Source organism: Caretta caretta, chromosome 2, assembly GCF_965140235.1.
Source record: "Caretta caretta isolate rCarCar2 chromosome 2, rCarCar1.hap1, whole genome shotgun sequence".
Lineage (NCBI taxonomy): Eukaryota > Metazoa > Chordata > Testudines > Cheloniidae > Caretta > Caretta caretta.
The window spans coordinates 188,347,492-188,360,360 of NC_134207.1; the positions used below are offsets into that span (position 1 = coordinate 188,347,492).

Sequence of the window (12,869 nt, forward strand, 5' to 3'; positions counted from 1 at the left end):
ATCAGCTCTCTGTTTTTAAAGTGTACTATAATATGCTGTAAGCACTTCCCAAGTTTTTTTCAAACCATTAGTTTACTTAATAAAAAAACAATCAGACCATTTTGTGAAAATGTTGGTTAGACAATTCGACAGGTGTCATAGTCCTAAAATGAAATATTTTTTTCAAAAAGTTAATGTAGTCCACTCTTTGGTCTTGTTGGTGTCCTTATTAGGACCAGGATGCAATATGAAAATGAGGAGATGTTGCACACCACCTTTTTCTCTGCAATCTTCAGCATGTATGTGATGCTTCTGGTAGAGATCATGAGACATTTTCATCTTCAGGTTCATTAGTAGGCTGATAATGCTTAGCTCTGTGTCTTTCTCAATCAACCTTGATTCTCCATTCTCTTTGCTTTCCTCCTCCTTAGCTGACACAGGGTCCTGTTCATCCAGAATAACAGGGTTGGTGGTGTTGGGTAGAGGGAAACATTTTGAAGAATTGATAGGAATTACGATTGCTCCCTCTACTGAGGAAGTATTCTCCCATTTGTCTCCTGGAACAGTACTATCTGGGTCTTACTGGTTCAATTGCTGCTGCTGGATTGGTAGGTAGTGTCTTTGGCTGGCCTTAGAGGTTGCACCCTCATCATTGCTGTAGTTATTGATCCTATTTACTCCTGCTACCTGTCTGTAGAGTTGGCCTTGTGTGGAAAGATTCTTAATGAAGAATCCTTGGTTCTAGAAATTGATTTCTCTCACAGATGGCAAGAGCCTTAGATCTGTGGTGCAAGACATTTCTGGGTCTGTAATCATCCGATTACTTAAATGGGTGGAAGAGCCTAAGTAAATTGTTGGCAATAGTTTTGTTTACATTTTTGAAATCTCAGCTCACACATTGATGTGGGATATATTATAAATTACTTTAATAAATCTGCTATAGAAGATTATGATAAAATGAGCTATTGTTATATCATTTTCTAGCAATAAGACAAAATAATTATTTAAGACCAGAATTAAAGCACCAGCAACCCACTTTTTTTGTCGTCTTGATTTTGTGAGCATGGAGGCCAGTGCTTCAGTGCTTTAATCTTCATACAACATGTATACATCTAACATCTTTATCTACACTGTTGATAAATAATTTTTCATAAAACAGTATATTGCCTTTAAATATGTAGTTTTCATATACTGTAGTTTTGATACTTCATCAGAAGAATATCTCTGGTAGACCAACAGTGACCACCTTTATGTAGTTTGAGGTAAACAATATTGTAACACTAATTTAAGAAGCATGGGTTGGCTATGACCTGTGGGTCACTAGGCAATTGAATAAACATTATAATCAAAGACACCCCTATCTTATGTGTGTCTTAATGTAAACCACTGTTGACAGGGCATCCAGAAAATATACCTTAAAGTCTAAACCAGTAGCACTCATCCATGAAATAAATACACAAAGTACTTTCCTGATTCTTGCAAGAAAGTTTTTTCAAGCAGATAAGAATGTTCCAATGTAATCCTCTGCTCCCATGATTAAATTGTAGTATTATTTTGATTAAGCATCTCTTTGTGATTCAGTGATCAATTGACGTTTTTATTTTAAGTATATCCTACAGATTATGTGAAAAGCAATAGAGGATAGTACTTTTTAAAATTATACTTCTTAAATTGACTTCTGAATCTGACAAAACTGTCAGAAAAATATTTTATCCACACATCCTGTCTATATTACCAAGCTTAGCTCCAAGCACAGGGGCAATTATATTTACTCAAGCTACATTATTTCCAGATCTTTAAAAAGGACCCTATCCTCCAGACTTATACACTTGCTTAACTTTATCTTCCACGAATTAACCCATTGGTTTCAATGGGACTACTTATAACACATGCAGTTAACATGTGCGTAAATCTTTCAGGATCAGGGCCAAAGTTAATTTCAGGTCCCTATTTAGCTTAAGGACCCATGGTTTTGATGTAAAACACAAATTAAAAATAGCTTCTGATATAATTGGGACTTAAAACAGACATTTGCTTGACCATTAGAGAGTATCACCATACATGTAGTTTTCATGCAATTTAATACAGTGTTAAATTATGGGGCAAGCACCTGTGCTGTGTGATTATTTTGGAAGCGTTTTACAAGTTGTTTCTCAGTGTTTTCTAGAAGTGCATGTATTTTCTCATTGTTTGATCATGGCTTTCTCTTTCAGTTGATGAAAATATCTCTTCACGTCGTAGGCAGTCATTATTTTACTGATTAACTACACCCAACTAATTTTCATTGCAACAGCTAAGATTTTGTGGGGTTCTGGTAGGCAAAGTTTAGGTTAAAGCTATTCTTCAGTTAAACAGACCGTAAGGCAATACATGCTTTGTATTCTGCTTTGAATAGCATGGTTATTTTGGAATCATGTCATAAGTGCCAATGTAATTGCTGTATTACTTTTTCTCATAACTCATTACCAAATTAAATAGTGAGGATCATAATGTTCCTTGTTTAAATATTAAAAATGTAAGTCTGAGCAGAATTGCAGCATATAATGTAAAAATATTGAATTTTCCTATTGAAAATATTTTGCATCACTAATCATGGTAAAATCATTAAAAATTGCTGGTAGGTGCAAATTACTTATGGTTGCTCAGTGTTGGTAAACTCAGTTGTATTGTAGCAGGGAGCATACAGTATATTACCTGAAAATGAAAGTAATGGAGATATAAAGAAAGGAAACTGAATATTAAGGACAAAATTCCATTATGTGCAATGTGCAGCCCTGTGTACCACTTGTGAATGGCAGGGGTCTGTGATGACAAATAAAGGCATCTTGTATTGTTGGCCAGTCAGTCGCAACTGTATAAATTCCATAGCAGGATAATGTGTCAAGTCAAACTGTCCTGGTAGCAGTGAAAAAGGGGAAGGTCCTCAGTGTTCCCTCTGTTACTTACCTTCACCCTTTTCACTGCTCAAATCCTAAACATGACAGTCAGTAAACCTGACAAATGAGCACAGGTTTTGTTAGGTTTATTGACTGTCAAGAAAGATTATTGCATAAACTGACTGCATAGATCCTTGAACTCTTCAGAATGCCAACAGAATTATTCTAGTCCATCACTCTTCATGCCATCATAGAGCCATCCAGCCCTAGCTAGCCAACCCAAGAGCCTGTTGCAGGGACCAAGACTACCTATTGAAAGCCCTCTTTTTTGAGGTCCAGCCTATTGGCTGACTCTTGAAACAGGGCGACCCAGGGACGTGCACTGCATTCCAAGGCCTGCCTCACAGTCTCATGCTGCCTGGTAAGGCCATCATACCTTAAATTGCACTTAAGCCTTATTTTTGAGGATGTAAGAGGTATTAACTGGTGCATAGGCTTTGTGCTGACTGTATGCACAAGGGTGCATTTCAGCCAAGTGAAATGGACGTACAATTCCTATTAGTAAAAGATATAAGAATAATATCAGAAACTGTACAAATCGTGATTTAAAAGCTCTCCTCGTATATGTGATGTGAAGGAAATCTGGTGCAACTTTATATTTCCTTATTGGAAAAAGATGTATTTCTCTGGTCCTGAAAGAGTTAGGAAAATATCCTTATTTCCCACTCCTTTACAATCCCCGTTCTTGAAGTTCTTACCTAGGGAAATAGAAATAACTCTGAGAGAACCTGTCAGTGCAACTCCTAATTGGCTGCAGGGCCCTCTGTGAGTATTACAAAGCATGCCCTCCAAAAGAGTAAGACAAGGTCTGGGAGTCATTGCCAGACTCTTTTAAATGGCAATGTAGACTACCTGCCAGGTCAGAGCACTCCCGTTAGGCCACTATGACTTGCCATCTACTGCACTGGGTGGATCTATGATTGCTGTATAAAAATTATTACTGAGAAATGAGGTTGGGGTTTTCAGAGAGGCCTACTGCAGTTATGCACCAACTCCCATTGAACATGATGGGAGTTGGTTGCATAAATCTTAAACATATTTGAAAATCCCAGTCTTAGTTAATGAAAACTATTTGCTGCTCTGATTTAGATTCACTTTGACTGTGCTGATTTATCCACCCTGCAGAAAAGTGCTGCTTGCCACCAAATTATTTCAGTACCACATAAGTTGTGTCCGCAGGATGTGGGCAGGTTTTCAGTGCTTAGGGCTGCCATTCATGTACCTCACTTTTAAGACTGTCCTTAGTTTCATCTTAACTCCTTTTATTTTGTATTATTCTTATCTGGTAACAAAAAGTATTAAGTGTGAGATTTCTTCATATTTTTTGTGTCAAGTCTCTTTATCTAGGTGAATAATAAGCAAGATTTGAAACTTTTTCAAATTCATAAAAACCTCATACTTTCCTGCTATGAAATATATTCAGCAGTTCAGAGCTTATTTCATTTGCTGTACCAACAGGGGGTTTATAGATAATTTCCATACTTTTATTTCCCTTTCTGGGAGCATATGTCAGCTGCACTGCATCCAAAATCTCCCCCTGCAGCACAAGAGATAAAGGTTTGACCGGACTTGCACATTAGTCTAGAACTACAGTAGATTCCTAAAACTGAAATTCCTATTAGACTATCAGAGTACAATATCTGACTTCCTTTCTGGATAATATACTGAGCTGTCATGTCTATTTGTTTTTACATACTCTATATTTTAAAAGGATTTTTCCTTGTTTCTAGTGAACGTCTTCCAAATTATTTACCTTCACTTCATTTTATCCACTAAAAAGTTGTTCTTGGGGTGGAGTTCTTTCCTTAGGTTGGAGAAAAAAGGAGAGGGGTTTTGTTTGTTTGTTTGAAACCTTCAGTGAAAACTGATAAATGTTCAAAACTTTTAAAAATCAGACCATTTATGTAGATGCCTATAACTGGACTAAGAACCTATCTCTAGGTACCCAATTTTGAAAATCTTGACCACTATTAATAATGTAGTTGCCCCCCAAAATGTACAACTTTGATCTCCAGAAATTATAGTTTCTTTGGAAAGTAGAACCAGTTTTCTAGGAAAATACTTATTTTATTTGTTGTTTTTGTACCTTGAGTACATAAAACAAATATTTATTATTACATTAAACCTAGGAAATAAATTTACCCAGAATTATATCACTGATCTTTCTGTTCAGACACAGAAAATTTAAGGGAATAATTTATTTGTGATTAAGAACTTATAAATAATATTAGGTTGTGGTGTTGGAAAAATGGTTGAAACCTTCGATTGTTTTCTGTATAATCCTTAGGTTGCCTTACAGGGGAGTGATAGGACACAACGTACCATAAATATAGCCAGGAAGCTGAATTGATTTGCATGCCCAACTTCTCAGAGAATGATTAATTCATCCTAACTGTTAATGCCATGTCTATTTTATTAATTCTGGCATTTCTTTGTTCACTTTGTGTCCCTTTGACTGCGTGGCACACATATACTTGTTATGCATGGAATAAGTGTGATACTTTTGTAGGCCCAACTTTGCCATACAAACAGAACAGGTGTTTATTTGGGACCGTAAAACATTCTGGTAAATCATTCTATGGTAGGGTTGCCAGGCGTCCAGTTTTCTACTGGAATGCCCAGTCAAAAAGGGACCCTGGCAGCTCCGTTCTCGGCTGTGCTAAAAGTCCGGCTGGCTGCAGCATGGCAGGCAGACTCCGTACCTGGCTCCGCATGGCTCCCAGGAAGCGGATGGCATGTCCCTCTGGCTCCGACAGGGAGGGGTGGCTAGGGCGGCTCCATGCTCTGCTCCCGCCTGCAGGCACCACCCTGACCACCAGCTCCACAGCCCCCATTAGCCAGGGTTCCTGGCCAATGGGAACTGCAGGAGCAGCACTTGCAGGCGGGAGCAGTGTACTGAGTCCCCTGGCTGCTCCTCCGCTTCAGAGCCAGAGGGACATGCCATAGCTTTTCGTGAGCTGCATAGACTTCCTCCATATCCAGGAAATGCCGGGGCTGCCTGAAGCCCGCACCCCCTCCCATGCCCCAGCTCTGAGCCCCTGCCACACTCCCAACCCCTCGGCTCTAGCCTGGAGCGCCCCCTGCACCCTGAACCTCTTTTCAGCCCAGAGCCCTCATCCCCTCCCACACCCTGAACCCCTCATTTCTGGACCCACTCTGGAGCCCATACCCCTCCCACCCCAGCCTGGAGCCCTCTCTTGCACCCCCAACCCACCCCCCCTTGCACCCAGAGCAGGGGTGGGGCCTGGGCACAGGGCAGGCAAGGGGTATTCAATTTTCTGCAATTAGAAAGTTGACAACCCTATTCTGTGGATGACTGCAAGGAAGGGAGAATGTTTGCCTAGGGCTTTAGAACAGTAAACTTCCCTAAAGCTGACTGTACTTATGTGGGAATTGGCAGGATTTTGTTGAGTTGCTATCAGTGCTATCAAATAATTTAAAGAAATATTGGTGGTCTTTTTTGGAAGCAATTGTCAACTTTGGCTTTTTTGTGGGAGAGAAGAACATAACTTTGAAAAGGGGAGGGTTTTGCACATGAAGAGAGAGAGCTGGCCATACTCAGGAGCTTTACATGTATTTTTACTTTTCACTTTCCCCAAAATAAGTAAACACACATCTGATGCTTCTCAAACACTCTTTATGTTGGATTTTGCGAGAGAGAATTCCTTTCTTAAAATATAAATATATATCAAACTTATTGTGCTAGCCTTCACTCAACAGCTTGTTTAGATAATGTGTAGACAATTCTAAACTTACTATCTCACTCAAACTAAATTTACAAGAATATTTAAAGAAAAATATGATACTCATGTTTCTCATACTTAATATTTGGTTAAACATATTCTCTCTCAATGAAAGAACATATTTAAACAACTTTAATTTATTTTGTTTTAATTATTCAAGGCAACTGAAAATGTCTAATAAAACTACATATCATATATATATAATGAAAGTTGGAGTTGACTGATGAGATGGGCTTTTGAATAGTTAACATGTATTTTATTTCATCAAAATTGACCATAATTGAATAAATCATACCTAAAGTCTAAGGAAAATAGCTAGAACCTTTGGCAAGTATAGCTGGATCTGCTGCCTTTGGGCTCCTGTGGTGAGAAAAAGTAAATGGTTACTGAATGGATCACTTATTTCTCTCTCTCCTTCCTACTCCCCCCATCATCCTAGACAAGGACACATTTTGATTTCTGTATTAATGTGGCACTTTGGGTCCAACCCAGACCAGTAAGAGATTGAGTCACTGTCTGCCCTGTAATCCTGTGCAGCCTTGATTCAGCGCCCTGTCACCAGCAGCAGGCTCAAAGCACAGTAGCTTCACTCTGGCTTTCACCAGCCTTGGCTACTCCTTGCAGGGTGACCCCAACACCCTCGCAGTCCCAAATTTCCATTTAAACCATCTGCTTTGTAGTGCTCACTAAACACTTACAAAAGTTAAGTTCACTGATCCCTTAGAAAGTGTAACCAGCAGTTTATTAGCTTAACTGGGGTTAGCAGACACTCTGTTTAATCAAAGCACTGGCTTAGTTTATACTAAAAATAAAACAAGTTCATTAAACAAAAAGACATAGGTTTAAGTGATACCAAGTATAAGGACTAAAGATAGAAAGGATTACAAGCGAACAAAAGTAAAAATATGATTCTAAGACTAACACCTGAGTCCCTCTTTTTCAAAGAAGTGTTTCTAACCAAGTCTCTTCCAGCATAGCTGACCATACTCTTTGGCCAGTACCCCTCAAAGTGCTCAGTTCCTTTGTCCCTTCAGGTGAAGGATGCCAAAATGGCTTCTCCCCCCCGCCTCTATATATCTATATAGCTATATATCTATCTCTAATCTTCCCAAAGTTCATTGACCTTGCTTCAGGAAGCAGAAAGGTTTCTTGAGGGCACAGTCTCCATCCCCCAATGAGATTTCCTCACATGCTCTCCTGATGGCTTTCAGAGTAACAGCCGTGTTAGTCTGTATTCGCAAAAAGAAAAGGAGTACTTGTGGCACCTTAGAGACTAACCAATTTATTTGAGCATAAGCTTTCGTGAGCTTCTCACTTCATCGGATGCATACTGTGGAAAATACAGAAGATGTTTTTATACACACAGACCATGAAAAAATGGGTGTTTATCACTACAAAAGGTTTTCTCCCCCCCCACCCCACTCTCCTGCTGGTAATAGCTTATGTAAAGTGATCACTCTCCTTACAATGTGTATGATAATCAAGGTGGGCCATTTCCAGCACAAATCCAGGGTTTAACAAGAACGTCTGAGGAACGGGGGGGAGGGGCAAGAGGAGGAATAAACAAGGGGAAATAGGTTACTTTTTATAATGAATCAACCATTCCCAGTCTCTATTCAAGCTTAAGTTAATTGTATCCAATTTGCAAATTAATTCCAATTCAGCAGTCTCTCGTTGGAGTCTATTTTCGAAGTTTTTTTGTTGAGGGATAGTCACTTTGAGATCAGAAATTGCGTGACCAGAGAGATTCAAGTGTTCTCCGTCTGGTTTATGAATGTTATAATTCTTGGCATCTGATTTGTGTCCATTTATTCTTTTACGTAGAGACTGTCCAGTTTGCCTTGTACACGGCAGAGGGGCATTGCTGGCACATGATGGCATATATCACATTGGTAGATGTGCAGGTGAATGAGCCTCTGATAGTGTGGCTGATGTTATTAGGCCCTGTGATGGTGTCCCCTGAATAGCTATGTGGGCACAGTTGGCAATGGGCTTTGTTGCAAGGATAGGTTCCTGGGTTAGTGGTTCTGTTGTGTGGTATGTGGTTGCTGGTGAGTATTTGCTTCAGGTAGGGGGGCTGTCTGTAGGCAAGGACTGGCCTGTCTCCCAAGATTTGTGAGAGTGTTGGGTCGTCCTTCAGGATAGGTTGTAGATCCTTGATAATGCGTTGGAGGGGTTTTAGTTGGGGGCTGAAGGTGACGACTAGTGGCGTTCTGTTATTTTCTTTGTTAGGCCTGTCCTGTAGTAGGTGACTTCTGGGAACTCTTCTGGCTCTATCAATCTGTTTCTTCACTTCCGCAGGTGGGTATTGTAGTTGTAAGAATGCTTGATAGAGATCTTGTAGGTGTTTGTCTCTGTCTGAGGGGTTGGAGCAAATAAGGTTGTATCGCAGAGCTTGGCTGTAGACAATGGATCGTGTGGTGTGGTCAGGGTGAAAGCTGGAGGCATGTAGGTAGGAATAGCGGTCAGTAGGTTTCCGGTATAGGGTGGTGGTTATGTGACCATTGTTTATTAGCACTGTAGTGTTCACCTTGATTATTATACACATTGTAAGGAGAGTGATCACTTTAGATAAGCTATTACCAGTGGGAGAGTGGGGTGGGGGGAGAGAAAACCTTTTGTAGTGATAAACACCCATTTTTTCATGGCCTGTGTGTATAAAAACATCTTCTGTATTTTCCGATGAAGTGAGCTGTAGCTCACGAAAGCTTATGCTCAAATAAATTGGTTAGTCTCTAGGGTGCCACAAGTACTCCTTTCCTGATGGCTTTGTTTACCTTGCTTGTGAAAATGCTTTTCTTTGACTTTGGTCACATCTTTTGCTAAATTTATAGTAGACAGGTAGGTAGCTACCTTCCCTCCTGTCTGGGGGAGAACCTCTTTCTCCCTTAGTGTGGTCACAGACTTCAAAAAAGCATAATATCAGTGAGTATCCATAATTCCTCATATAATGTTAATACATACATTTTACAATGATATTCATCACCAGTGTGTCATTAGTTTTCAAATGATTTATAACATCTTTTAGATACAGATTATGACAGTAGCATGATAGGCATAGAGTGAGTCTGTCAGGCTTGAGAAGAATTGCTGATACAGACTACACAGAATAGTGAACCACCACGGGGCCTCTCTGTCACATCTATTTATTTATTTTTTAAAAATAGTGGCTAAGAAATGGGATGGATTAAGAGAGCTGAAAACGGTCCTTTTTAAAAATCCTGAGAACAGATCCAATCCATTGGCAATTAATGTTTCCCTGCCAGTATGCCAAAAGCCTACTGCTAAACTATAGTTTTAAAATAATTTCTTACTAGGGTTGCCAACCCTCCAGGATTGGCCTGGAGTCTCTAGGAATTAAAGACTAATCTTTTGTTGTGATGAAATCTCCAGGAATACACCCAACCAAAATTGGCAATCCTATTTCTTACTCAAAGCTCGCTGTCATAATTTCTAGACTGAACAAATTAAGAATTTGAAACATTTAATATGTAACAAATGTGTAAATTAATCCAGTCCATTTTCATCTCCACAGAGAAATTTGGTCTTAAATATATGTCATTAACTCTGGCTTCTTGAGTATGCGTATTATTATTTATTACAGCTAAATATACTCCTATACTGGAGCATGCTGGAAGAGACCATCCTGATTCTGGCCCACGTTGCGGATGAGCTCTGGGAGGGATCATGCCTGAAAAAGGAGCCCACAGGGACACAAGGGATGTATGCCTGCTGCACCATTCCCTAGAATGGCACAGGGTGTGCACATCTCTGTGTCTGCAGCCAACTCCATAAACAAGTGCTGTGGAAGAAAATCAGTGCTGTGGCCTTTCTGGTGGCTTTCACTACCGGGGTACTAGGAGGGAGCAAACAGAGGTTGCAGTTGTTCCTGGCCACTAATGCTGGGATGCAAGGAGGCAGAAGTGTCTTGTGCTCTCCCTCACAGGTTGCACACCTATACAGTGGCCAGGCATAATCTGACTCTTGGTTTTTTAAATTTTTGTTTGTCCAATGGTGCACATATGTGGCCTGATTTTCAGTGGTACTGAGTACTTGTATATGTCATTAACTTTGGGAGATTTGTGGCTTCACTGAAAATCACACCACTTCTTTTAAGTACTTAAAAAGTAGGTTTTCAAATTTATATTTAGATACACAAATTGAAAATTTGCTGCCTTGGTTAAGCAATTTTTTTTGCATTACAATTCAATATAGACTGTTTAAAGTTAGAATCTCCTATTCAGTTTTTAAGGGCCAATTCATTCCTCATGTAAGCACTATATCCCCATTTACACTAATAGTGTTGTACTTGCTTACACCAGAGTTTAATTTGGCTAATTGTATTTGGTTTATCTGTAGTTCCCCATAGAAACATTTGTTGTTGTTTTTAAAATAAACTTTGTTTTAAAGATAAAAATCTGGAAGTGCTTGCCTCAGTGGCATTTTGAGATACAGTATCAGTTTTTTGTCACAAGAGGTAATCTTTTGCACTTGCTTATTTGTAGATTGGTGATGTACATTGAAAGAGACAGCAGAAAGACTACACCTGGAAAAGAGCAGCAAAGCGGCAATGAATACCTGTCAAAATGCCTGGACCTTCTCATCTATCACATTGTGCAGGAGCTGCCAGGAATTCTAGGTAAATTCAGCTGGCTGACTATGAAAATAATTTTTGTCTGTCTTCTTTCCTCACTCCCTTGTGGAACATTTAAGTATCTCTCTTTAAAGAGTAAAGACAATGGTAAGTAGAAAGATATTTTCTCCCTCATTTACTGTTTATGGCGTTAGCTTCATCAAATTTCTCAGTTATATTGTGACCACATAATACTTTGCATTTGAATCTTGAAAAAATGTTTTCTTTTATTTAATATTTCAGTCATGGTGGCACACAAGGTCCCAATCAAGACTGAGGCTCCATTACGCTAAGTGTTGTATAAACATTTTTAAAGACACAGTCCATGCCCCCCAAAACTTACAGTATAACTGTGACCTACAAAACATGGAAGAAGAGAGATGCAATTGTATATATTATATAAACATATATGTGTAAGTCAGTGGTTCTCAAACTATTGTACTGGTGACCCGTTTCACATAGCAAGCCTCTGAGTGCGACCCCCCCCCCATAAATTAAAAACACTTGTTTATATATTTAACACCATTATAAATGCTGGAAGCAAAGTGGGGTTTGGGGTGGAGTTGACAGCTGGCGACCCCCCATATAATAACCTCGTGAAACCCTGATGGGTTCCAACCCCCAGTTTGAGAACCCCTGCATATATAAGTGTATATACTTTTATGTGAGAATGTATATAGTTATAGTTGGGGCAGGTAGCACCACCTATTAAGGTTGTCCATTGTAAAACCCTGATTTCAGTTGCTTATAATTTTTAAAACTTTTGGGGTGAAATTTTACATGCTTGATTTCTGCTTCAGGATGAATTTTTCTAGAAAACTACAGCCAATACAGTTCAGGTGCCTCTAATAAGGAGGACAGGGAAAAATAATTGTTTTGTCCATGTTAAATTCTCACCATTTCTTCTTTGAATAGTTCTAATGCCCCCATGCTTTGGAGCAGGGACTTCAAATTTGGCTGGGAGTGGTCTTTGAGTCAGGGTGTGCTTTGTGCTAGCCCCATGAAAATCCACCCAAATTTGGCCAAATTATAAGCCATTGGAGAATCACAGTTCACATGTCCTTAGTAGAGACTTTTTTTGATTGTAGCAGCTAATTTCTGAACAGTCCAACCTCATTGAACATGTGCCTCTCTCAGGTCCTGGTGCTGACCAGACTGCATGTGTACCATCCCCATACAGCAACCAAGCATACTCTATGCCAGGTCTACAGAGGTGAAGCCGGACTTTCCCTGCAAAGGGATTGGGGCTGTCCCTGGAACTGAAAGCAGGAAGCCTGTCTCTTCTGTGCTTTCAGTGACCCCTCTCCTGGCACCCAGTTATTGTGGAGGAGGATGCTGTCTGTCTTGAATACTGGGGGCACAAAACATGGACCAGGGATTGGGACAAGGAGTCTGGTGAAACTGGGACTAGAGGGGTTGGGAGGGAGGGAAACTGTGATTGAGTTGGCAGCGAGACTGGTGCTGGGAGCTAGTGAGGGGAAAGGGTGGTGACTGGGAGACATTTGGCTGGGGAAGGAACATTTGACATCAGATGAGTAGCGGGAAACTGCGACAAGGAGCAGGTGTGGGGTAGGGTAG

The 12,869-nt window shown here is 39.9% G+C and overlaps 1 protein-coding gene across 8 annotated transcripts in view; it reads left to right on the forward strand.

The window, feature by feature from the left end:
- ULK4 (unc-51 like kinase 4) overlaps nt 1-12,869 on the forward strand; it is a 386,015-nt gene that overhangs the window by 125,807 nt on the left and 247,339 nt on the right. For all 8 annotated transcript variants that reach the window (XR_012667172.1, XR_012667171.1, XR_012667173.1 and 5 more), the window contains one exon: nt 11,164-11,297. Coding sequence is in view for 5 of the 8 variants with exons in the window: in XM_048838838.2 (XP_048694795.2) it covers nt 11,164-11,297 (134 nt within the window). In the remaining 3 variants the exon portion in view is untranslated. The remainder of the gene's footprint in view (nt 1-11,163; nt 11,298-12,869) is intronic.